The 27,500-nt window shown below is 43.6% G+C and overlaps 1 protein-coding gene across 5 annotated transcripts in view; it reads right to left on the reverse strand.

Annotated features, from left to right (window-relative positions):
* The window catches only part of LOC139567751 (potassium voltage-gated channel subfamily KQT member 5-like), a 146,344-nt gene that overhangs the window by 33,494 nt on the left and 85,350 nt on the right, over positions 1-27,500 (reverse strand). For all 5 annotated transcript variants that reach the window (XM_071389216.1, XM_071389217.1, XM_071389218.1 and 2 more), the window contains exons 2-3: positions 6,771-6,861; positions 4,738-4,864 (exon numbers count right to left, since the gene is read on the reverse strand). In XM_071389216.1, coding sequence (XP_071245317.1) covers positions 4,738-4,864; positions 6,771-6,861 — 218 coding nt within the window. The remainder of the gene's footprint in view (positions 1-4,737; positions 4,865-6,770; positions 6,862-27,500) is intronic.

Raw genomic sequence — 27,500 nt, forward strand, 5'->3', positions numbered from 1 at the left:
TACAGAGAGAAACAGACAATAAATTATGATAAAGTAACAGCAATGCTTAAATTATTCATGATGGCCATACTTCATAGTGTCTAACCAGTAAAATAGGTTTTATTCGTAGTGGCTACTTGTAGTGGAAGTGGGAGGGGGATTGTGTCCAGTCAGTGACCCTACGTGTTTTGATAGAGGGATGATTGGAGAGGTATCCTAGGGTGTGTGTTTTGGCTAGGAGGGGAAAGGGGTAAGCAGCTTAGGAAACAGGATTAAGACTGACAAATAATTAAAAAGAGGAGAGGCCAGAGGAGGACACACCCAAACAGCATATTACAGCCAGCCTTAACAGTCTCCATTCGGAGTATCTAGTTGAGCCTTAACCATCTCCATTCGGAGTATCAAGTTCAGCCTTAACAGTCTCTATTCGGAGTATCTAGTTGAGCCTTAACCGTCTCTATTCAGTGTCTAGTTAATAAGCCTTAACCGTCTCTATTCAGAGTATCTAGTTGAGCCTTAACAGTCTCTATTCGGAGTATTTAGTTCAGCCTTAACCATCTCTATTCAGAGTATCTAGTTCAGCCTTAACAGTCTCTATTCAGAGTATCTAGTTCAGCCTTAACAGTCTCTATTCAGAGTATCTAGTTCAGCCTTAACAGTCTCTATTCAGAGTATCTAGTTCAGCCTTAACAGTCTCTATTCGGAGTATCTAGTTCAGCCTTAACAGTCTCTATTCAGAGTATCTAGTTGAGCCTTAACAGTCTCTATTCAGAGTGTCTAGTTGAGCCTTAACCGTCTCTATTCAGAGTATCTAGTTGAGCCTTAACTGTCTCTATTCAGAGTGTCTAGTTAATAAGCCTTAACCGTCTCTATTCAGAGTATCTAGTTGAGCCTTAACTGTCTCTATTCAGAGTGTCTAGTTAATAAGCCTTAACCGTCTCTATTCAGAGTATCTAGTTGAGCCTTAACTGTCTCTATTCAGAGTGTCTAGTTAATAAGCCTTAACCGTCTCTATTCAGAGTATCTAGTTGAGCCTTAACAGTCTCTATTCAGAGTGTCTAGTTAATAAGCCTTAACCGTCTCTATTCAGTGTCTAGTTAATAAGCCTTAACCGTCTCTATTCAGAGTATCTAGTTGAGCCTTAACAGTCTCTATTCGGAGTATTTAGTTCAGCCTTAACCATCTCTATTCAGAGTATCTAGTTCAGCCTTAACAGTCTCTATTCAGAGTATCTAGTTCAGCCTTAACAGTCTCTATTCAGAGTATCTAGTTGAGCCTTAACAGTCTCTATTCAGAGTGTCTAGTTGAGCCTTAACCGTCTCTATTCAGAGTATCTAGTTCAGCCTTAACAGTCTCTATTCAGAGTATCTAGTTCAGCCTTAACTGTCTCTATTCAGAGTATCTAGTTCAGCCTTAACAGTCTCTATTCAGAGTATCTAGTTGAGCCTTAACAGTCTCTATTCAGAGTATCTAGTTCAGCCTTAACAGTCTCTATTCAGAGTATCTAGTTCAGCCTTAACAGTCTCTATTCAGAGTATCTAGTTCAGCCTTAACAGTCTCTATTCAGAGTGTCTAGTTAATAAGCCTTAACCGTCTCTATTCAGAGTATCTAGTTCAGCCTTAACAGTCTCTATTCAGAGTATCTAGTTCAGCCTTAACAGTCTCTATTCAGAGTATCTAGTTCAGCCTTAACAGTCTCTATTCAGAGTGTCTAGTTAATAAGCCTTAACCGTCTCTATTCAGAGTATCTAGTTGAGCCTTAACAGTCTCTTTTCAGAGTATCTAGTTCAGCCTTAACAGTCTCTATTCAGAGTATCTAGTTCAGCCTTAACAGTCTCTATTCAGAGTATCTAGTTCAGCCTTAACAGTCTCTATTCAGAGTGTCTAGTTGAGCCTTAACTGTCTCTATTCAGAGTATCTAGTTGAGCCTTAACTGTCTCTATTCAGAGTGTCTAGTTGAGCCTTAACCGTCTCTATTCAGAGTATCTAGTTGAGCCTTAACTGTCTCTATTCAGAGTGTCTAGTTGAGCCTTAACCGTCTCTATTCAGAGTATCTAGTTGAGCCTTAACTGTCTCTATTCAGAGTATCTAGTTGAGCCTTAACTGTCTCTATTCAGAGTGTCTAGTTGAGCCTTAACCGTCTCTATTCAGAGTATCTAGTTGAGCCTTAACAGTCTCTATTCAGTGTCTAGTTAATAAGCCTTAACCGTCTCTATTCAGAATATCTAGTTCAGCCTTAACTGTCTCTATTCAGAGTATCTAGTTATTGGCCTGTGTACAGTTGTTTCTTGTGAAGCTGGTTGAGAGAATGCCAAGAGTGTGCAAAGCTGTCATCAAGGCAAAGGCGGGCTATTTGAAGAATCTCAAATATAAAATATATTTTGATCTGATTAACACTTTTCTGGTTACTACATGATTCCATATGTGTTATTTCGCTCATCAACTCATCCTTGACCGCTGGCTACGTCCCTTCCGTCTTCAAGAGAGCGAGAGTTGCACCCCTTCTGAAAAAACCTACACTCGATCCCTCCGATGTCAACAACTACAGACCAGTATCCCTTCTTTCTTTTCTCTCCAAAACTCTTGAACGTGCCGTCCTTGGCCAGCTCTCCTGCTATCTCTCTCAGAATGACCTTCTTGATCCAAATCAGTCAGGTTTCAAGACTAGTCATTCAACTGAGACTGCTCTTCTCTGTGTCACGGAGGCGCTCCGCACTGCTAAAGCTAACTCTCTCTCCTCTGCTCTCATCCTTCTAGACCTATCGTCTGCCTTTGATACTGTGAACCATCAGATCCTCCTCTCCACCCTCTCCGAGTTGGGCATCTCCGGCGCGGCCCACGCTTGGATTGCGTCCTACCTGACAGGTCGCTCCTACCAGGTGGCGTGGCGAGAATCTGTCTCCGCACCACGTGCTCTCACCACTGGTGTCCCCCAGGGCTCTGTTCTAGGCCCTCTCCTATTCTCGCTATACACCAAGTCACTTGGCTCTGTCATATCCTCACATGGTCTCTCCTATCATTGCTATGCTGACGACACACAATTAATCTTCTCCTTTCCCCCTTCTGATAACCAGGTGGCGAATCGCATCTCTGCATGTCTGGCAGACATATCAGTGTGGATGACGGATCACCACCTCAAGCTGAACCTCGGCAAGACGGAGCTGCTCTTCCTCCCGGGGAAGGACTGCCCGTTCCATGATCTCGCCATCACGGTTGACAACTCCATTGTGTCCTCCTCCCAGAGTGCTAAGAACCTTGGCGTGATCCTGGACGACACCCTGTCGTTCTCAACTAACATCAAGGCGGTGACCCGTTCCTGTAGGTTCATGCTCTACAACATTCGCAGAGTACGACCCTGCCTCACACAGGAAGCGGCGCAGGTCCTAATCCAGGCACTTGTCATCTCCCGTCTGGATTACTGCAACTCGCTGTTGGCTGGGCTCCCTGCCTGTGCCATTAAACCCCTACAACTCATCCAGAACGCCGCAGCCCGTCTGGTGTTCAACCTTCCCAAGTTCTCTCACGTCACCCCGCTCCTCCGCTCTCTCCACTGGCTTCCAGTTGAAGCTCGCATCCGCTACAAGACCATGGTGCTTGCCTACGGAGCTGTGAGGGGAACGGCACCTCCGTACCTTCAGGCTCTGATCAGGCCCTACACCCAAACAAGGGCACTGCGTTCATCCACCTCTGGCCTGCTCGCCTCCCTACCTCTGAGGAATTACAGTTCCCGCTCAGCCCAGTCAAAACTGTTCGCTGCTCTGGCACCCCAATGGTGGAACAAACTCCCTCACGACGCCAGGTCAGCGGAGTCAATCACCACCTTCCGGAGACACCTGAAACCCCACCTCTTTAAGGAATACCTAGGATAGGATAAAGTAATCCTTCTAACCCCCCCCCCCTTAAAAGAGTTAGATGCACTATTGTAAAGTGGTTGTTCCACTGGATATCATAAGGTGAATGCACCAATTTGTAAGTCGCTCTGGATAAGAGCGTCTGCTAAATGACTTAAATGTAAATGTAAATGTAAATTTCATAGTTCATGAAATTCATGGTCAAATTCTAATGGTCTAATTTCTGTATCTCTCTCGCTTTCTAGCTCTGTTTCCCTCTCTCTCTCTCTCACTCTCTTTATCCCTCTCTCCCGCTCTCTCTCTCGACATGACATTAGCCAGCTCAGAGAGCATGATGATGCTAGCTCTGATGACTTAGAGTGACTGGTAAGCCTCTACTCTCCCTCCCTGAAGTATGGCGGCCGTCTGAGAAGGGCAGATGAATATGTCTAAACGCTGGAAAGAATTGAAGACGGGTTAACGGAGAGGCCTATTTACATAGTCAGTCGACCCGAAATCTCCTGTTAAGAATCACAAGAGCCTCAAACACCACAGCTAAAACATCAAGCCAGAGGACTACGGTCTATTGTGTTTGTGTGTTCCTATGGTCAATTACACTGCATATCCTTTTACTCGTAGGTCTCTTTGAACTCGGAAGTCACATTCCTATGGTTAAACTCCAGCAATTAGTGAATAGCCATATTGATTTGCAGTCAGGAAACTGACTTCTCGCTTTTAAGTCGGAAATAAAGTAACTGAGAGGTCATCAATTGTCATAAAAGAGGAAAAAGTCAATGTAAAACCTGTAAAACTCTTTAACTTGAAAACACTTCTCATTACTGAACCATCAACTGAAGGTTGTAAACGTTTTTCATCCCTCGAAAAAACATTCCTAAAGTGTTTATAACTCATCTAGTCTATAGCTCACCTATGACACAGAAAGGCTTCCGGGCGAAACGGAGGCGACCCTGCCATCCTCTGTAGCGACAGCAGCAGCCGGCCGACCAGATCCTGATGATGTACTCCAGCCCAAACACCACGATCATCACAAACTCCTACAGGAAGTGACAAAACGGGAAGTCAGGGGAAAATGATACACAATGACTGAGCAATCGCTATAAAACTACAAATAGGTGTCACACTTGTAGATAGTTCTAACTGTTTATATCAGTTTCATCATTGTATTGAAAGTACTAGAAATTATTAATCATCCAATTTCCAACATATCATAACATATTAAAGTGGCATGTTTTTTCTTGACATTGAAACAGATTCATGATTTAAATGAATGATGACTTAAAGTGGTCTACTTCCTGTGAGCAGCATGTATATAATGTCATACCATTGAATTCAGTGTCAACCTAAACTATGCTAATGCACCATTAGTATGCTAAATGTCAACACTGAGTCAACATAGTCAATTATATCACTACATTCACTGCATTTGGCACAACATTAGCTAGCTAGCATTTGCTCCCAGTATACCATGATTCAAATTCAGCTGATGCTAATCCAAGATAATGTCCCTAGCAAGTGTGGTCTAAAAGAGGCATATGGATGCAATGAGATTTTTAAATGAGCATGAATGCTGTTTCAAATCTCTAGTTTTCAGAGTAGCGACTGGAATCGTGTTGACACTGATTTAATTTGGAGAGGCTATGTTATTGAGTGGAGACATCCAGTATGAATCCAGCTTTGATAAAGGGATTCATCTTCTCCTCGGATAATCCGCGGATATCCCTCTTCCTATCTGTCATGGAGATACTTGCCTAGCACAGAAGGATGGGCCTACGCATTGACTGTCACTGGCCCACCCAGGCTACAAAATGACATATACCACTAACCATCCTAATCTCCCACAGGGATTCATAGTCGTATTGAATCTCACTATACTACCAACTGGATGTTGCCTTATCTGTACTTGCCCCAGAGCAGTGCCAGACTCTCTATATTTTCAAAAGTACTAGGATGTTTGTGATCTTTGATTATTTGAATGAGTCTCTCTCTCTCTCTCTCTCTCTCTCTCTCTCTCTCTCTCTCTCTCTCTCTCTCTCTCTCTCTCTCTCTCTCTCTCTCTCTCTCTCTCTCTCTCTCTCTCTCTCTCTCTCTCTCTCTCTCTCTCTCTCTCTCTCTCTCTCTCTCTCTCTCTCTCTCTCTCTTCTATTTCCCAGTTGCTGAACAATAACGCTTCATATATCAATATATTTCAGCAACAATGTAAATGACTGTCAACATCAACAACAGGGCAATACAGAGACGTGGGCCTCAAGTCTGCTGTAACAGTATGGTGCTGACTCATCGCAGGGTACGGTTAGTAGGTAGTGACCTGCTAGCAGCATTTCAATAACAGTACACTATCTACAACTGGGCTGCCCCCATACTCTTTTTGGTTGCAGACAGTTCTACATGCAACCCAAAAGGGTTCTACCCGAAACCAAAAAGGGTTCTCCTATGGGGACATCCGAAGAACCCTTTTTGAACGCTTTTTCTAAGAGTGTAGATGAAGAAATCAATGTTGGCCCCGGATCAAATGACTAAACTCAATATGGAGACAACGCGTGAACCTTGGACTGTATCAATTTTTCCTATAAGGACCACATACGTAGCAAGAGAGAGCTCTGCATCACTAGGGTTCTTAACTCGGTTAAGTCCGTTTGAATCTGCTTTATTCACTATCAAATGACTAGATGATGGGAAAACAGAGAAGTGTTCCCAATTGATCCGATGGACTTCCTGATACCAGAATGTATTCATATCCTCTTACCTAATTACTAACAGAAATCTAGTTGTGCAAAGAGGAGTTAGATTGAAAGGTCAACACACTTCACCGCTTTGTATTTGCCTGTTGCTCTCTGCTACCCACAGTGTCACCTATCACTGCACTCTTTGTAAACAGGCACGCGGATGAACAGCTTCCGCGTCTGTGTCAGAACACGTGCCTAGTTTCAACCAGTTTCTCACCAGGATGAGCAGACAGTCGGAAGAGAAGTCCTGGTGAGCCGGAATGGTGGAGAACACAGACAGGACCAAGCAACCGAAGACCAGGACGAACCTACAGGACAAAAAAAGAGAGAAATCATAAACACATTTATCCAGAGCCATATGAAACAGAAGGAGAACATGGCAGTTTGGTCAGGAAATGCCTTATCTCATTATTGATGCTAACGTGACTAGCTTGAAACATGCACCGTCGCTGGACTGGACAAGCAGAAATATCCGACCCATACCCAGGCTCCTTTCCCTACCTCTTTCTGCAAAGAACCACAGTCTTTGATAATCTTCCACCTTCATAATGATACGATCTTTCATTTTTCCATCAAATAACTCTGAAATATGAGGTGGGCCAATGGCCTTCCAAGTAGCATCAATGGCAAAATGACGAGCAATCGGATTTAGAGTTATAGATATCTTTTGTGTTAAATGGTGAGAGAAACATCTGTGTTTGATCAGGATTGAGCTCCGTCTTAAAGCTTGGCTGTGCCTATGGAGTTTGTGGGGGAAAGGCTAAGATAGGGGCTTTGGATGCCAAATGACTTATTCCCTTTGTCTTTCCAGGATTATCATTGAAACTATAGTATCTTGATTTTCCTGCGAAGCAGGACTATTGAAACTAGTAAAAGTGTTTCATTTCAGTATCCACTGGGCAAAAACTGGCTGAATCAACGTTGTTTCCACGTCATTTCAACCCCCAAATTCAATGTGACGACGTTGAATCAACGTGGGAAACTGATTGGATTTTGCAAAAAGTCATCAACGCAACGGAATGACGCCTATTTGAACCTATATCCAACTAGTTGACAAGTCAACAGAATTGAAATCCAAACTAGATGCTGAAAAGATGTCTGAGCCCAGCGGGTGGTGAGTCATAACAAAGACAAAGCACTGTTGACCCAACACCGCTGTAGGGGAGAGATTAGCCTCGCATGCTAATTGTCTAGGTTCTCCAGGATAACAACAGAGAGAACATGGTGTCTGGCTATGAAGATAGAAACTGAACACTGAGTTTAGATAGAAGAGGCATTCCAGTGTGATGACAGTGGCATTCACAACATGTAAACAATTAGAAACCATCCTAATAAGGTCAGCCAATATGTCGCTACAACTTCCTCTCATGTCCCCCGACCTCCCTTCTCTTCCTTCTCAGTCAATATTTGAGAGTGACATTCAGAAATGCAAACTATCATCAAGAACCCCAATAAGGTCTATCATCAAGAACCCCAACTATGGTGCACAAGATGTTACTACATCTTCCTCTACCGTTCCCCCCGTCCAGCCACCACCCTTCTCTTCCCTCTCCCTTCTCCACAGCTGTAGCCTATGGAGTATGGATGATGAGAGGCTAGAGACTATTAAGCCGTCCCCTGGTGCCCGTAGGCTAGGCCCTAAATCATCACTAAGATGAAAGAAGATGAAGAACCTTTAAAAGTTGAAACGCATGGCCAAGCGGGTCAGGGGGGTGACTTCCAGACTCTGAGCTTCTGAGCAGCGTCTGTGTGAAAAGGGTGGGCGTCCTGTGCGGATCGCGAACCCCAGCCGACCTCTAGCTGACCAAGCTGATGTGACCCCGGCCCCGATCTGACCTTTGACTCCAAGAGGGAGCCCAAACAGAGGTTGCCGTTTTCCATAGCCAGAGGAGGGATAGATGGTTATGTGGTTATTTCGATTTAACCCTCGACATCTGTCGTCCAATACGCTCTCCTCCTTCTGTGAGGAGTCAGGAAGTAGAAGGCTTTGTATGTAACCCAAGAGGCTATATAAAAAGTATTCCTTTTCAAGTTTGAGTATTTAACGTTTTAGTGTTTTTACATAAAAAAATACAGTTGAAGTGGGAAGTTTACATACACTTAGGTTGACGTCTTTCAACCACTCCACAAATTTCTTGTTAACAAACTATAGTTTTGGCAAGTCGGTTAGAACATCTACTTTGTGCATGACAAGTAATTTTTCCAACAATTGTTTACGGACAGATTATTTCACTTATAACTCACTGCATCACAATTCCAGTGCGTAAGAAGTTTACATACACTAAGTTGACTGTGCCTTTAAACAGCTTGGAAAATTCCAGAAAATGATGTCACGGCTTTAGAAGCTTCTGATAGGCTAATTGACATTGGAGGTGTACCTGTGGATGTATTTCAAGGCTTACCTTCAAATTCAGTGCCTCTGCGTGACATCATGGAAAAATCAAAAGAAATCAGCCAAGACCTCAGAAAAAAAATTGTATACATCCACAGGTCTGGTTCATCCTTGGGAGCAAGTTCCAAACGCCTGAAGGTACCACGTTCATCTGTACAAACAATAGTATGCAAGTATAAACACCATGGGACCCCGCAGCCGTCATACCGCTCAAGAAGGAGACGCGTTCTGTCTCCTAGAGATTAACGTACTTTGGTGCGAAAAGTGCAAATCAATCCCAGAACAACAGCAAATTACCTTGTGAAGATTCTGGAGGAAACAGGTACAAAAGTATCTATATCCACAGTAAAACGAGTCCTATATCGACCTAACCTGAAAGGCCGCTCAGCAAGGAAGAAGCCATGGCTCCAAAATCGCCATAAAAAAGCCAGACTACGGTTTGCGACTGCACATGGGGACAAATATTGTACTTTTTGGAGTAATGTCCTCTGGTCTGATGAAACAAAAATAGAACTGTTTGGCCATAATGACCATCGTTATGTTTGGAGGAAAAAGGTGGAGGCTTGCAAGCCGAAGAAAACCATCCCAACTGTGAAGAACAGGGGTGGCAGCATCATGTTGTGGGGGTGCTTTGCTGCAGGAGGGACTGGTGCACTTCACAAAATAGATGGCATCATGAGGGAGGAAAATTATGTGGATATATTGAAGCAACATCTCAAGACATCAGTCAGGAAGTTAAAGCTTGGTCTTCCAAACGGACAATGACCCCAAGCATACTTCCAAAGATGTGGCAAACTGGCTTAAGGACAACAATGTCAAGGTATTGGAGTGGCCATCACAAAGCCCTGACCTCAATCCTATAGAAAATGTGTGCGCCGAACTGAAAAAGTGTGTGCGAGCAAGGAGGCCTACAAACCTGACTCAGTTACACCAGCTCTGTCAGGAGGAATGGGCAAAAGGTCACCCAACGTATTGTGGGAAGCTTGTGGAAGGCTATCTGAAACATTTGACCCAAGTTAAACAATTTAAAGGCAATGCTGCCAAATACTAATTGAATGTATGTAAACGTCTGACCCACTGGGAATGTGATGAAAGAAATAAAAGCTGAAATAAATCCTTCTCTCTACTATTATTCTGACATTTCACATTCTTAAAATAAAGTGGTGATCCTAACTGACCTAAGACAGGGAATTTTTACTAAGATTAAATGTCAGGAATTGTGAAAAACTGAGTTTAAATGAATTTGGCTAAGGTGTATGTAAACTTCCGACTTCAACTGTACATCCTAATGAATCAGTTTGAAGTTGGAGTATTTAAAAGTTTTGAGTACTTGGGAAGTTAATCAATTGTGCATATGTCTGGACTGGTGAATGTGTGCGCTGACAAGTATCATGTAGCTGTCAACTGGAAAGGACAGCTGGCCTCATAAGTTTTCCTCCACTCTCTCTCTTGTCAAGATCTCTAAAGGAGAATTTCTGAGTGGCTGCTAAACAAGGTTTTCAGAGTTCCTCCTTATCTAACTATAATAAACACCAATGTCTCTCTTTTCAAAACAAATAGAACCATTTATGAAATATTTTAATGAAAAACAATTAATTAGTTATGAAAAACAGGCAAGGTTGTTTATCACTGAACGATCTTCCCTAATTACTTTGCCGCCGCCTCCCCGTCCTCTCTGCAGGCCTCAGTTCCCTCGTGTCACATACTGTTGTAGCGGGTGACTGTCCCATATTGCACCCTATTCCCTACGTAGTATGGTGCACTAGATAGGGAATAGGGTGCCATTTGGGACGCGGAGCTTGTATCTGGAGTCTGTCACAGCCCTCACAGCTCCAACAGAACACAGAACTGCCCTTAACCTTCTAAAGAGAGCCCCAGAGTAAATAAAGATTTGGGAGTGGGGACTTGCACACGCACGCACACACACACACACGCACACACACACACACACGCACACACAGAAGCCCATCATCACCGAGCAGTAGCTGGCAGTAAGTGCTTGTCTATTTTGTATCATTTAATTGATTTGTTTTGAACCAGAGTGCCAAGGAAATGACTAATGTCCAAGCACTGGGGTCTGTCGTACTGGCTACATTACACCCAATCATCCTCATTTTGAATTAGATTTGCAGCAAAAAGCAGACGTCTGCGTTTGTTTGTCTCCCAATCAGTCGTGTTGTCAGGCTCTCAGTGGATATCTGTGGTAACACGAAGGTCTGGTAGTGTTGTTTGTACGGATTCCAAACAACACTACCAGAAAAGTTGGAGTAGAAACCTTAGAAAAACATGTACACCGCAAATACTGCACGTTTGTATTGTATATACGATTGTAAGGATTGGGTAGGCAGAGGTTGTGTTCCATAGTAACCTTGGATGGCGCTGTCTTCTTTCCAATACACCTCTCTTAGCATAGGATAGAGTGAGTAGAAAGTAGATGCTGTATACAGTAGGGGCAAGAGGTCAGAACCTTGGATGGCATTGTTTCCCATCTATTCTTCTTCTCTTAGCACAGGAGAGGGTGAATTGCTCTTGACCGTATACACTACTGCGAGACACAGGAAATATCACTGTATTCTATATCATTGTAAGGATTGGGCACTGGGGCAGGCAGAGTCAACCTTGGATGTCACTTTCTCTTTCTTTCAAGTATTTTGTCTCTCCATTTCTCTCCTCTCAGAAGGGTAGAACATGGTAAGATGAGTATATGGATGTATACAGTATGTGTAAGGACTGAGCAGGCAGGAGTTGACACACAACCTTGGATGGCACTTTGTCCTTTCTTTCAAGTCTTTATCTCGATCTCTCCTCGTTGTACAGGGCAGAGTGAATTGCATGTATAGGTAACAGTGGAGACTATATATATATATATGATTGTGTTGAGGATGTATTGCCTTGAGCATCACACACTCGATTTAGAGTCAATGAGGAAGAATTCGGAGAAATATGTCTCACATTTTCCCACAGGCTACAGTTCATTAGAGACAGACTGAAAGCTAATTACTATTTATTGCCTAATGTGTGTGTATGTGTCAGTGTGTCAGTGTGTGTGTGTGTGTGTGTGTGTGTGTGTGTGTGTGTGTGTGTGTGTGTGTGTGTGTGTGTGTGTGTGTGTGTGTGTGTGTGTGTGTGTGTGTGTGTGTGTGTGTGTGTGTGTGTGTGTGTGTCATCATGACATGGATACATATGCCATCAGTACAGCCAGCTCCCTAGGATAAATGAGTGGCAGGCAGCCTAGCGGTTAACAGCATTGGGCCAGTAACTGAAAGGTTGCTGGTTCGAATCCCTGAGCCGACTAGGTGAACAATCTGTCAATGTGCCCTTGAGCAAGTCACTTAACCCTAGTTGCTCTGGATAAGAGCGTCTGCAACTACCGCTATGCTGTCCATGGTGCTGAAATGTGTGACCACCAAAATCCTTCATGAGTTCTTGATGTATCATCTATCTATATGTTCTGTTTTCAATGTGTGGCCATCCAATCAAGGATAAAATAATGTTTACTCATGACTGTCTCTGGCAGTTGCCTACAACTTAAAATCTCATTCTGACAGCCTAGATTCTCAACTGTCATTGGATGTCTGTCTAGTAAGATGGATTGTCATTGGATGTATGTCTAGTAAGATGGATCATCATTGGACAGTGCCAGCTAGGGTCAAAGTTCAAGGGTCATCCAGGTTAGGGCTCATACCTGGACGGTTTGGTCACAAGACAGTCGTCTCAGATAGCCTTGCCAGTGTAACGGATGTATTATAAACACATGGGCTAACTTCTCACCTTCTCTTTGATATAAACTTGAGGCAGCCAAGAGAGGAAGCTCAAGTCATATTACTGTCAGGCCAGTATCATCCTTAACACCTTTATGAGCAGACTAGGAGTCGAAAGAGTAACCCAAAACCTAATAAAATCTATGTCTGCTCATAAAAATACTGTCTGTCTGGACGGTCTGGAGACTTTTTCTCTGTGTGTGTGTGTGTGAGATCGCCCATAAAAGTGCAAGAGAGACAGAGGCAGTGTGTGTGTGATCGCTCATAAAAGTGTAAGAGAGACAGAGGCAGTGTGTGTGTGTGTCATCTTGCCAAGTCTATATTAACTAACGCCACTGTTTATGTGCCTGGGAGCGTATCTAATGGACAGATCAAAACAGACAGCTTATTATCTTAGCAACTACTTCATAACACTGACCACAGACCAGGTGTTCCTCTTTCATTTCCAACAGGAAGTTACTCTACTCTATTAGGAGAAATTAGCAACAGTGGAAATATGGTCTTTGTCATCTTCATTGTAGTCGCAAAATATTAGGATCATTGATTGACCTTATCATCAAGGGAATCAAGTCTCTAGGCCAGGGTTGCAGTTAAGCAATTTGTGCCGAAAATTTATTGCTTAATCATCTTGACTAGAATGTCAATCACCATTGGCTTCATTCGGAAAGTCAGCATCGTTTCATTTAATTTCATTGCCCGTTAATTCCTTTGCACTATAATACTGAGCACATTCAAAGGTGAGCACCAAGAATACATCCATTATCTAGTGACTCTTCAGTCTCCTTGGATGACTTACTTAGTCTGGGAATTTATTTTGATGGTCCTTGTAACCTAAAGGTTGTGACCTCATGACCTCTGATCCACCCGATGAGGTCCTGTGCCGAGCAGGCCTTTACACAGTCAGACGCCCAGTCATGTACTGTATGTCTCCTAGCATTCCTCAAATAACACCCCCTACTGTGTTGGTCTATTCCAGAGAAGACAGGGATTCTAAATGTACTCGGCACATTCCAATAGACATACATGGGGTTGGGGCGTCATCGGGTTAAGATGCGTCATCCTATAGCATTCTATGGAGATCACACAGCCGTATTCAACATGGGAGAGATGCTCTGAGGCAGTTGCCTTTACAATTTAGTTCAATTGCTTGTTGTCAAAATGGTAAAGTTAGCTCAGCTGAACAACAAGTAAGAAAGTGGTATCGAATCCGTCAGAAACACATGGATGCATACACGTACACACACGTACACACACGTACACACGTACACACACGTACACACACGTACACACGTACACACACACACATTTTATGTTCTTCTAACCTCGTGGGGACCTAAAATGTATTTTCATTCAACATCCTATTTACCTAACCCCTAACTGCCCCCCACCCCCCCCCCCCCCTCCACACACACAGATAAGTGACAGTGACACTGCCAAGCCTGTCTACTGTCTTCTACGCATACGAGTTTATAAAAGACATTTCATAAACCACTGACAATTAGAGTGTGTGTGTGTGTGTGTGCTGTTGAACAGTGACAGTGAAAGACGTGAAGTGTGTGTGTGTGTGTGTGTCAGTAGGAGCTATATGGTAGCTCTCCGTTGGTAAAGGGTAAGGACTCTGACAGTAAGCCTGGCCGGGAAATGACTGTCTCTGTCAGTGAGGAGGATTGTAAACGGCAGACAGACAACACTACCACCACTACTGGAGTAAAGAGTAAAGACCACAGAGCAATTTCCATGATGCAGTCTGGTCTTTAAAGGTCCGGGCCAGGAGGCACTCTGGTACATCTCAAGAGTGTGTGTGTGTGTCGGGTGGGGGGGGGGGGGGGGGGGTGCGTGTGTGTGTGTGTGTGTGTGTGTGTGTGTGTGTGTGTGTGAATGTGTGTGTGTGTGTGTGTGTGTGTGTGTGTGTGTGTGTGTGTGTGTGTGTGTGTGTGAATGTGTGTGTGTGTGTGTGTGTGTGTGTGTGTGTGTGTGTGTGTGTGTGTGTGTGTGTGTGTGTGTGTGTGTGTGTGTGTGTGTGTGTGTGTGTGTGTGTGTGTGCGTGCGTGTCTGTGAGTTTGGCAACCAGCAGGGAGAAAATATTGTATCTCCTCACTCCCATTACATTGATACAAGACGTCCTTCTCTTCAGAAACCCCTTGAGAGAGAGAGGCTGAGTAGGTTAGAAGAGACTGGACTTAGCGAACGCAATTAGCTAGCTAGAGTAGGCTAGCGTAGTGTAGCACTGGTTACTGTGATAGCACCACTGGGCTACCATTTAATGCTAATTAGCCCTCTTAACTTTAGCGGGTAGCGCTAAGTGACTGTGTTTTGCAGACGCAGAGCTCATGCTGAGCTAGCGTTCCACAGCATGGACATAATAAGGCTAAACATAACACATTCAAAGAGAGAAAGAGAGAGAGAGAGAGATACAGAGATTAGGGAGAGAGAGACAGAGAGATAGGGAGAGAGGGAGAGAGAGAGAGAGAGATACAGAGAGAGAGAACGAGTGTGTGTGTGTGTGTGTGTGTGTGTGTGTGTGTGTGTGTGTGTGTGTGTGTGTGTGTGTGTGTGTGTGTGTGTGTGTGTGTGTGTGTGTGTGTGTGTGTGTGTGTGTGTGTGTGTGTGTGTGTAGATCATAGTGTGTACAGTATACCATAATCGTCCTCACTAAACTCAACGCTCTCTCCCATCCCCTGCTGACATCTTTAAAAGGCCTGGAACAGATGAGTGTGCTGACAGATAACAGCGATCCCCCTGCCGCCTGCCAAGCTTTTCCCTCCCTTTCTCCCTTACATCTCCTCCTCTTCTTTTCCCCGTGTGAAGGGAGACGGATGGACTCATAGCTGCTGTGCAGAACCATCGTTGTTTTACTGCCGGCTCCTGTGTGAGACCATGCTGTGTTCAGCAGCATCCCTTAATATACTGAGACAAAGGCAATCTATGGCGTGAAGATTTTCATGAGGCGCGTTTCTTGTTGTTGGCGTAACGCCGACCTGAACTGTTCGAAGCACATGTTTTCCCACAACACCTTTCAGCACGAGAACACGCACGAGAAGCCTTACAGTCAAAAGGCTATAGCCTATTATTGACCATGCAGCTCCTGTAATGAAGCAGCTAATGTCATTTCCCAAAATGCAATTGGCGGGGAAACACAGTTCTGAACAGTGCTCCTAACGTGAGCGGTTCCATTTGACAGAGATGAAATCTCAATTAGAAACTTAGAAAGATGGGGAATCTAATAGCAACTACTATGATGGGTAGCTAATATGACTAGGATTGGGACTTTGGCTTCTGGACAACGAAAGAAAGTTGATATGAAACAGAAGAGAAATGCTGGTTAATGGCATGAGGAAGTCTTTATAAAATAATTGCCTCCATATTTCTATAGATTAATTTTGGCAAGGCTACTTTGAAGAAAGGTAAAACATGCCTCATTATTTGAAGTGACGTAAAACGTTCAAGTTTCGAACAATTACACTGCCTCACATTGCAAAATGCTGGGGGACGCGCTCGTAATGAATACTCAGGGAGAAAAAGGTGTAGATTCATGCACAGAGCGCGGCAGATGTTTATTTAGCCTTCGTAGAAGGCAGGAATCGTGGTCACAGGCAGGGAATGGTCAAACACAGGTAGGCAGTCGAAAACAAACAATACCTCACAACCATACAAACAGAAAGAACTTAATTAAATAGGGAGCTGATGAGACCAGGTGAGAAACGAACACAGGTGAAATCAATGAACACAAATGAAAGACAGGCTACGTTCAAGAACACGAAGAAAAAGAACACAAGGTTGACTAAGAAAAGTTAAGCAGAACCTTACAGCGTTGATAGCCTGCCTTCCGTTGACTATAGCCTATGCACTCGAATGGGCGGCGTGCTTTATAATCGAGTTGATATTGAGAAATAAAAATAGTAGCTCTTTTTAATCGTGGCCATCGAAACAGTTTTTAACATGCGATTGCATTTAGAATTATTAGCTGTTGCGCAATGACTGGATTAACAAAAGCACATTTCACTCCAGTGCCAGCTTTTGACAAGCTTCTCTGTCGCTGTCTGACAGGTGATAGGCTATTCCTCTCCTCAAACTAAGCTCTGTATGCTGTGCACGTGATGAATACAAATGCATGACGAGTAACGAAAATACACACTCGCCAATACAAAATCCACTCAATTATGTTAATAAACCTATAGACGAAAAGCATGACTGGTCAAATGTGTTTTCAGCAGCTAACCGGTGAACTGTTTACCGTTAACATCCCTAGACCTTAATGATCCTTGTCAATTTCTGCTCTCCACCTTAATGATCCTTGTCAATTTCTGCTCTCCACCTTAATGATCCTTGTCAATTTCTGCTCTCCATAGGAAGTGTACAAACTGAGAAGGCTGGTTGAACTGCTACTGGATTTCTGTACATTTTTGTAAAAAATATTATCACGCTCGTGTCTCGTGTTTGTCTGTCTCGTCTGTTCTCTCTCTCTCTCTCTCTCTCTCTCTCTCTCTCTCTCTCTCTCTCTCTCTCTCTCTCTCTCTCTCTCTCTCTCTCTCTCTCTCTCTCTCTCTCTCTCTCTCTCTCTCTCTCTCTCTCTCTCTCTCTCTCTCTCTCTCTCTCTCTCTCTCTCTCTGTCTCTCTGTGTCTCTCTGTGTCTCTCTGTGTCTCTCCCGATCTCTTTCATCAGCTTTTAGTGAGTCTTTCTGGTCTCGAAGAGTCACGTTTTCAAAGCACTGCACATTCCCCTGCCATCAGACGTCACCACACCCCAGTTAACTCTGAAGTTCCTTAAAGCCTATTGTATTTTCCTGGGCCACTGGATATAAAAAGGGTTTACGTTTTACTGCTTGACAACGGCATTAAATAAAACACTTCATTCGTTCCTGCTGAACTTTAGAGACTAGCTCTGCTAGACAGCGGTCCCATGAGGTAATAAAGCAACACGCACCGTAGCAAAGTTAAATTAACCCCAGTTGAATTGATTGAGGACACTTACGCTAAAACACTTTTGTTTGGATTGTCCAATTGTTATTATCCATGTGTACCTTTCCCACAGTATTTTCCTCCATTCCATTTTGCGTTTGATTTATGAGGTCACCTGTCGCTGGCCACATAGAGTGCAGCCAGTGACAGATAAACGCACGCATCGACCGAGCATCTACACACACCCTACTCACCCGGGATAGCTGTGAAGCCTACAGTATAGCAGACCCACTCACACTGAGGGGCAAGAGGCCAACCAGCTCATACCTGTGGAGTGGTGCGTCTCTGGTAATTGAGTTTGAAACAAGGTGTTAATTGGTGCACTCTACCAGACGCACATTGTGCCCTTCCCACGATCAACTGAGGCCAGGTCCTGCTGCTTCTACCTATGATCAAATCATCCCTAGACCTACAGAACCGTGCATCACTCTTCAATTGCTTCTTCTGCAATACACCTGAATCTGAAAGGCCAGTGAATACAATTCAATTGACTTTACATGATAGATAAGATTTACTATGGGTGTTATTAGCTGCTACAGACTGTGTGGGTCACAATTGATTCAACAAATGAATGTGTTCTGGCCCTCGTAACTGAGGTCAGGACCAAACTTGTGTCTATTTGAAGTGACTAGATAACGCCAACGTATCTGAGTGTCATTGTTTTTGTCTATTTCTCGTTTTTTGAAAGCTGGCTTCTCGCCTCTAGCTTGCTTTTGCGTTGTGTAACACAATTCTCCCCCCTCTTGCCCCAATTCCCACTGGAATAAAAATGATAATTAACAAAATAGCAGATGGACTCAGTGCGTCACGCTTCGTCTAATGATATTTTTCACTGACATGCACGCGCACACACACACACACACACACACACACACACACACACACACACACACACACACACACACACACACACACACACACACACACACACACACACACACACACACACACACACACACACACACACACACACACACACATACATACATACTGGAAATGATGGCCAAACAGCTGGGGTGAGACAAAAATACAATAAAAAATACAAGCGAAACAGAGAACCGGCAATGGATGTAGCTACTGGCATGTCTCCTTTCACAGTTCTTAATACAACAGAGAGACTCTTAAAACTTCTTTGGGGTAGGGGGCAGTATTTTCACGTCCGGATGAAAAGCATGCCCAGAGTAAACGGCCTGCTACAAAGCCATAAAAGCTAGAATATGCATATTATTAGTAGATTTTGATAGAAAACACTCTGACGTTTCTAAAACTGTTTGAATGATGCCTGTGAGTATAACAGAACTCACCAGGCAGGCAAAAACCTGAGAAAAAATCTAACCAGGAAGTGAGAAATCTGAGGTTGGTCGATTTTCAACTTTCCTATTGAAGATACAGTGGGATATTGGTAATGTTGCACTTCCTAAGGCTTCCACTAGATGTCAACAGTCGTTGGAACCTTGTCTGATGCCTCTACTGTTTAGTGGGGCCGAAGGAGAGAGGATTGAGTCAGGTCTGCTATGACCTGAACATGCTCTGACCATGCGCGTTCACGTGAGAGCGAGCTCTGTTCCATCGCAATTCTGAAGACACAGGAATACTCCGGTTGGAACATTATTGAAGAATTATGTTAAAAACATCCTAAATATTGATTCAATACTTCGTTTGTCATGTTTTTACGGACTGTAATATAACTTTTTTAACTTTTCGTCCGTACTTTCCGCTGGATCTGCCCGCGCGTCGTGAGTTTGGAAAGTGTACTGAACGCTAGAACAACAAGGAGGAATTTGGACATAAATGATGGACATTATCGAACAAAGTGAACATTTATTGTGGAACTGGGATTCCTGGGAGTGCATTCTGATGAAGATCATCAAAGGTAAGTGAATGTTTATATTGTTACTTCTGACTTCTGTTGACTCCATAATATGGCGGCTATATTGGTGTCTTGATTGGGCTCTGAGCGCCGACTCAGATTATTGCATGGTTGCTTTTTCCGTAAAGCTTTTATGAAATCTGACACAGCGGTTGCATTAAGGAGAAGTGCATCTAAAATTCCATACATAACTGTTGTATCTTTTAGCAATGTTTATTATGAGTATTCCTGTAAATTGATGTGGCTCTCTGCAAAATCAAAGGATGTTTTGTGACTTCTGAACGTAAGGTGCCAATGTAAACTCAGAGTTTTGGTTATAAATATGAACTTTACCGAACAAAACATACATGTATTGTGTAAAATGAAGTCCTATGAGTGTCATCTGATGAAGAACATCAAAGGTTAGTGATTAATTCTATCTATATTTCTGCTTTTTGTGAATATTCTCTTTGGCTGGAAAAATGGCTGTGTTATTCTGTGAATAGAAACTCGCCTAACATAATCGTTTGGTTTGCTTTCGTCGTAAAGCATTTTTGAAATCGGACACTGTGGCTGGATTTACAACAAGTGTATCTTTAAAATGGTGTAAAATACATGTATGTTGAGGAATTATAATTATGGGATTTCTGTTGTTTTGAATTTGGCGCCCTGGACTTTCACTGGCTGTTGAAGAGGTGGGAAGCTAACGTCTCACGTACCCTAGAGAGGTTAATGGCTGATTTCCCAGAGCCAGATTCAACCTAATACTCCTGCTTTCAATTGACATGATCTTCTATTGAGCATACATTTTAGTCCTGGAGTAGGCTGAATCTGGGTTCAGGAAACCAGCCCTAAGCAGACAACATTAGAGTTGTAGGCTGAATCTGGGTTCAGGAAACCAGCCCTAAAGCAGACAACATTAGAGTTGTAGGCTGAATCTGGGTTCAGGAAACCAGCCCTAAGCAGACAACATTAGAGTTGTAGGCTGAATCTGGGTTCAGGAAACCAGCCCTAAAGCAGACAACATTAGAGTTGTAGTCTGAATCTGGGTTCAGGAAACCAGCCCTAAGCAGACAACATTAGAGTTGTAGTCTGAATCTGGGTTCAGGAAACCAGCCCTAAGCAGACAACATTAGAGTTGTAGTCTGAATCTGGGTTCAGAAAACCAGCCCTAAGCAGACAACATTAGAGTTGTAGTCTGAATCTGGGTTCAGGAAACCAGCCCTAAAGCAGACAACATTAGAGTTGTAGTCTGAATCTGGGTTCAGGAAACCAGCCCTAAGCAGACAACATTAGAGTTGTAGGCTGAATCTGGGTTCAGGAAACCAGCCCTAAAGCAGACAACATTAGAGTTGTAGGCTAATATCTTAGGCTATGGTATTGTATTTCTATGCAATCCTCATTTCAAGACGTCCAGAGAGGCATTATCCAAAGCCAAACTGCATGTGTAATGGAAAGTTTAGGGACTTTAACGACCCTCTCTTTAAAAACACACAACAGAGAGACGCTGCAGAGACAAAGTGACGAAACATGTAAAAGTTGAATCCCTCCATTTTGCCATGCTCGCCCGCCCTCGCATTTCAATGGCGACATCTAAAGAGCACGAATCAAAACGCCATCAACCGAAACCTAAACAAGAAGAATGTGTAATGGAAAGTCAAGGGGGACTTCAATGCTTTAATGATGTTCTCTTTACAAGTGTGGCAGTCTGATATTTAGGCCTCCCACAGTTTATGGACCTCAGCTGGGTTGTCATTGGAGTGTTGTTCACTACAGTTAGGGACCTTGGCAAGTGACTATTTTTCCTACTCTCTTTCTCTCTATCCTATCTACTTTTGGGCTCCCGAGTGGCGCAGCGGCCTGCATCTCAGTGCTAGAGGCGTCACTACAGACCCTGGTTCGATTCCAGGCTTATCACAACCGGACGTGATTTGGAGTCCCATAGGGTGGCGCACAATTGGCCCAGAGTCGTCCGGGTTAGGGTTTGGCAGAGGCAGGCCGTCATTGTAAATAAGAATTTGTTTTGAACTGACTTGCCCAGTTAAATAAAGGTAAAAAATCGCTCTCTCTTTAGCAGACATCCACATAACGGTAGTGTTCACGGTGTCAGCGGTGGAACTGCGTTAGAGGGATCAAATCCACAAGTGGCTCCCAGCATTATACCTGAAGCGGACATTGCCATTGGCTGCACAGAGTCGCATTAACAGAAATCCCAGCTCTTTCTCTCTCCCGCTCTCTTTCCCCCCTTCTCTCTCTCTATGTGTCTCTCTCCCTCCCTCTCTCCACAGCAGGTGTGCGAAGCTGACGTGCTGACGTGCCCCAGCCCCCGCCACAACTTTTAAAGAGCGCCATTAAAACCGACAAAGTAACCAACGAAATTGGCTTGTTCAATGTTGACACTCACTTTTCCACAGAAAGACACTTGAACATCTGGGTACTAATTGAACCAGGGCCGACGTCAAGCTAGGAGCACTGGAGACTCCAAGACTGGAGGAGCTCCATCTGGTGACTGAGCCACTCCAAATGTCACGTTATGGGTACATCCTACAATGGACCCTGGTAAAAGTAGTGCACTATGTAGGGAATAGGGTGCCATTTGGGACTCAGGTATCATCTCCCTACATGGTAAAACTTGGGGGATCATTCATACTGTGATCTGGCTCAGCAACAGTAATGCTTCAGTTGTAAATGATGTGAAGAAACAAGTTGTGTTCAATGCAAGAATGGACATTTCCATGCCCCTCAGATATACTATGTGTATGTACACAATGACTTGTTCACCTCAGAACACTCTCTGGCCACATTCAAGGCCAGTCACAAACTGGGACACACAATCTGGTGTCACATTAGCAATACAGACAGATGGACCGATGTAAAAGTCTGTCTTCCCTTCAGACAGACGATTCATCCTCACTACCTCAATTTAGCCTCATCTTCTTACTCAAGCCCAATCATCCCCAGAAGTGGAGTACTGTGGGAGACTGGCGTCGTATGAGACTGTATGAGGCCAGCAATGTCAAAGATTGATCTGTGCCATTTGGAGGTTTATTGATTCCTCTGGCCTGACTTGAAAAGTCTCTCTCTCTCTCTCTCTCTCTCTCTCTCTCTCTCTCTCTCTCTCTCTCTCTCTCTCTCTCTCTCTCTCTCTCTCTCTCTCTCTCTCTCTCTCTCTCTCTCTCTCTCTCTCTCTCTCTCTCTCTCTCTCTCTCTCTCTCTCTCTCTCTCTCTCTCTCTCTCTCTCTCTCTCTCTCTGCTATCTCTCTCTCTCCCTGCTATCTCTCTCTCTCCCTGCTATCTAATAACAGGCATTAGCCCCCCAACAGAGCAAATAAAGTCTCTTTGGACTTTGAGGGAGACAATGCTCTACGAAGTTTAGTTCAGCGTCCCAATTTCCAACGACCTCCTCATCGATCACCACTGTTTATCCTCATCCCCGACCTCGTCTCTCGGTGACATATCGATAAAGCAGCCCTCCAGCCAGCCAGCGCCCCAGCCAACCACCGAAATCCCCCTCAATCTCCCTCTGGGCAAACGTGTATTAATGATAGCGGGGGAGGTTGATAATGAGGTGGCCAGACACCTATTCTCAGCCGTGTAATGAAAGGACTGGCATTGGAGAGCATTTGGGGAGGGAGGGGAGGGACAGACTGTCACTGACATTGTTTAACTCTGATGAGATAGCCCTATGAGAGAAATATGTGGAAAGAATGTATTTCTGGTAGAAAAGATGTCGTTTTGGTTGAAAAGACGTATTTTCAATGTCTTGTGCTCACTGGGAAGGAACCAATATGCCATATCTCTCTACTACTGTGGTAGAAGGATCTTTCTTTTTCCAATCAAATGCAATCAAAACAGCCTATATAACAGTCATTTTAAGTCAAAGGCTGAAAGAGGTACAGAGTTTGAATTCAATTACATTGGGCGGAGAATCAAGCCGGCTTTAAATTCACAGAGGAATCGAGTTACGGTCAGATCAGGCAGAACTAAACTAAACAACAACAAAAGACTGTAGAGACAAATTGACACTCAAACTTCAAACTTCAGAACTTAAAAAAAATGTTTTTTAAAACTTGTTCAGGAAATCCAGCAGCTCTCGTCGATATATTACTGTACTATAACATTGTAACTCTCGCTTTGCCACAGAAAGCCTGAAAAAGACAAAGCCGGCCAGTAAAACGCAGAAGGGGACATTTATCCCCTCTGATATCTATGCAGGCAATCCCCCTGTCACCCCAAAATAGCTAAGGACCCCATTCATCAAGACTATGGAGTGGGTTGGTCGCTGAGCGGACGGTTAGACGGTTAGATGGCGAGAATCTATCTCTAGCCCGCCGACTCACCCAGGCTAAATTTGGAAGATAATGAAGGAACATGAAGGATGGAGGTTGTCTGAGTATTATATTAAGAGGGTTGGAGCTGCTTAGCTATGCCCTGGGTCGTATTAATCAACGGAGAGGGGACAACGGATGTCGCAATGGAGGGGAGATGGCTTCTCTATCAAAAAGTGTTCACCGGGGTTATTTGGAGCGGGAAATGTTGTTTCTTTGGTAACACTTGATTTGGATAATCTGTAGATGCTCTACAAACTATTTACAGACTATCAGTAACAACTGCAGTTGACTTTCAACAGGACAGTGTCTGTTGTCCATCAGCCTGCATTTCAACATTATAGCTGTAGCCTGTCAGTAGCATTTCAATCTTTGATGGACAGCTTGTGATGGATGGTGGGAGGGTTATGGAGTAAGATATGCGTGGTTGGTATTACTCATGCACACGCACGTGCATGTACGCAAGCCCATGAGCATCCACGCATGCACGCTCACACACACACATGTGTAAATCATATAATTCTAATCACCTAAGGCATCTATTCATCTGTAACTGTTTTAGACATGACAACAACAGCTGCTACAGGTCACAGGAAACCGCTGGTCTCAGTGCAAATGCATCTTTGTCAACACATCAGAACGCCACATTTGACCCAGGGCCAGCACACAGTTAGTATCAATGTATATAGACACAGAAGTGCACAGACAGGATATTTGAAAACACACTCGATTTTTGGCTGGTTGTATTATATATTTTTTTAAATGTAGTCATTTAGTAGAGCTCTTATCCAACAGTATTGAGTATATGCATTTCTCATACATTTTCTTACTGGTCCCCCATGGGAATTGAACCCCCAACCCTGGTGTTGCAAGCACCATGGGGCTACCAACTGAGCCGCATGGCTCCACCTCCAGCTCTAAAGCTGTACACAAACCATACAGTCCAAGATGTGGTGTGTTTCTATTGGCTGCCTGTCATTAATATGTATGCTGACAGACACTATAGTGTGTCCTAGAGGGGGAGGTCATGTTTGTATGTATAGTATGTAGTTAGTGTGAGACGATGCAAGATTTCAGGACAGAGACGAAATAAGGTTGGAATCCCAAATGGCACCCTATTCTCTACAAAGTGCACTACTTTTGTAGTAGGGTGCCCTTTGGGATGTAATCGAAACACTCCAAGGTCCTTTAGAGAAGGCAGCGAGGCGATTTCCTCCTCGGTATATCTCAAAAGATATCCATCCACCCGGCTTACAGACTAACAGACATTACCAAAAGACGAAAAGCCTGGAGCAAGGCCAGAGATGACAAAGAACGCTATGGAAATACAGGGAGGGAGGGAGAGACGGGAGTGATGCCTATCGGAAAAATGAGAGGGAGAGAGAAGGGGAAGAGAGTCATTACTGTACTTGGTTAACAAGTCAGAAAGAAAGAGAGAGAGAATTCTACAACCACCTAAAAGGAAGCGATTCCCAAACCTTCCATAACAAAGTCATCACCTACAGAGAGATGAACCTGGAGAAGAGTCCCCTAAGCAAGCTGGTCCTGGGGCTCTGTTCACAAACACAAACAGACCCCACAGAGCCCCAGAACAGCAACACAATTAGACCCAACAAAATCATGAGAAAACAAAAAGATAATTACTTGACACATTGGAAAGAATTAATAAAAAAACTGAGCAAGCTAGAATGATATTTGGCCCTAAACAGAGAATATACAGCAGCAGAAAACCTGACCACTGTGACTGACCCAAACTTAAGGAAAGCTTTGACTATGTATAGACTCAGTGAGCATAGCCTTGCTATTGAGAAAGGCTGCAGCAGGCCGACCTGGCTCTCAAGAGAAGACAGGCTATGTGCACACTGCCCACAAAATGAGGTGGAAACTAGGGATGCACAATATACCGTCGAATCGGACGATATTAGCTGAAAATGCCAACATCGGTATTGGCCCGATGTCTAGTTTCACGCCGATGTGAAAAAACGATGTCAAAACTGTCGTGCATACCTATATAACGTAGGTACATGACATCACGACGCCACATAAACTTTTGCAGGACACATGCAACACAGCATTCCTAACCTAGCCCACAATGTCTGCTGTGTGGATCGAGCAGTCAACAAGTCGAGTAGCCATTTGAAATAGTAAGAAAATTTCAGCGATACAACTCAAAGGCGAAATCCGTTAACGCCAAGATAATGGAATTCATTGCCCTTGACAATCGACCGTTCTCTGTCGTGGGTGACGTTGGCTTTCGTGACTGGTCGAGCACCGGTACACACTAACGTTACCAAGAGCGCTATTGTTCAGATGTTGCCCTACCGGAGTAACACAGTAATAGTGTCACTGCTATTAGCATCATGACATACCATGGAACGCCGTTTGGGTCTTTGCGTGTCAAACAAATACACGTCAAAAAACACTATTTGACAATAACACTATTTGACACGTCAAATAACACAGTTCTATTATATAATGTTGTGTGTTCTGAATTTGTACGTGCAAGCCAAGCACCACCACTACTATCAATAGCACTGTCAAAGCTGTACAAAAAAGTCTGCCAACAGCAAACACCGGCCACGAACGGTGTGTTTACAATACCGCGTTGGTAATAAAGCATTATTTGTTCGTCTGCAACTTCTGGGGTAGCTAGCTATCTTTATCTTGGTACCTAGATAGCACCAATACAACCAGTCTGAAAACAATGCAGTCATTTTCACTATTCTTAGCAATGATTTAGGAATCCTTGTGAGTAAGTATTAGTTAGGTAGCCACTTGTTGTTCGCCTATTGAAATTGAATTTCAGTTCATGAAAATAAATAGCTAGCCAGCTACTTAACCCTGTTGCCTAAAGCTAACGTTACAAGTAGCCAGCTAGCTTCATCTGGCTAGTTCATCTGGCTCGACCTGACCGGGTTATGTGTTGTGAAGCTAGCCACAATAAGGATTAGGCACAATAGTGGCGTTTGCGGTTTGCCTTCAAAATAAAAATACCTCTTTGAAAGTGATGCATAAGGTTACAATTCATGCCATATTTAGACGAGATAATGTTAAACAAGGCTGGAATGTGAAGCAATGAAATGGGGTATCAGTCTACTCAATACCCAATATATTTTTTCCCAACGTTCTCCTCTGAGTTATCAGACTCCAAAACATCCACGCTGTATTGTTTTTCCTCTGGAATACTGTTCAATACACAAAGGTTGACAAAAAATGTGGTTCAATTCACAGTTGTTTCAGAGTCCCGCAATAAGAGCTACGATGCTAATGTTCTCTGGGTGTCACTGAGTAGACGGATACCACATGTCATTGATTCACAATCCATAGGTAAGGCTGTACAGTGAAATAAGTATGGCCCCAATGCAATGCTAAAGTATAATACGTCCAGTGTGATTTCAACAGATTTTTGTCAAATTAACAAATTATTGTCTTTTGTTGATTTTATAAAACAACATTCCAACCTCGTTTAGCATGATCTATTCATTTATGGCATAATGCGACTATTTGTATTAATTTGCGTCACTGTCAATGACATACTTTTATTTTGAAGGCTAACTGCAAAGTCCACTATTGTGGCTAATCCTTATTGTGGCTAGCTTCACATAGATGGGTCTGAGCACCATTAATCAAATAAGAACTGTCTTATAAATTAGGGTTA

This window comes from Salvelinus alpinus, chromosome 2 (assembly GCF_045679555.1).
Source record: "Salvelinus alpinus chromosome 2, SLU_Salpinus.1, whole genome shotgun sequence".
Taxonomy (NCBI): domain Eukaryota; kingdom Metazoa; phylum Chordata; class Actinopteri; order Salmoniformes; family Salmonidae; genus Salvelinus; species Salvelinus alpinus.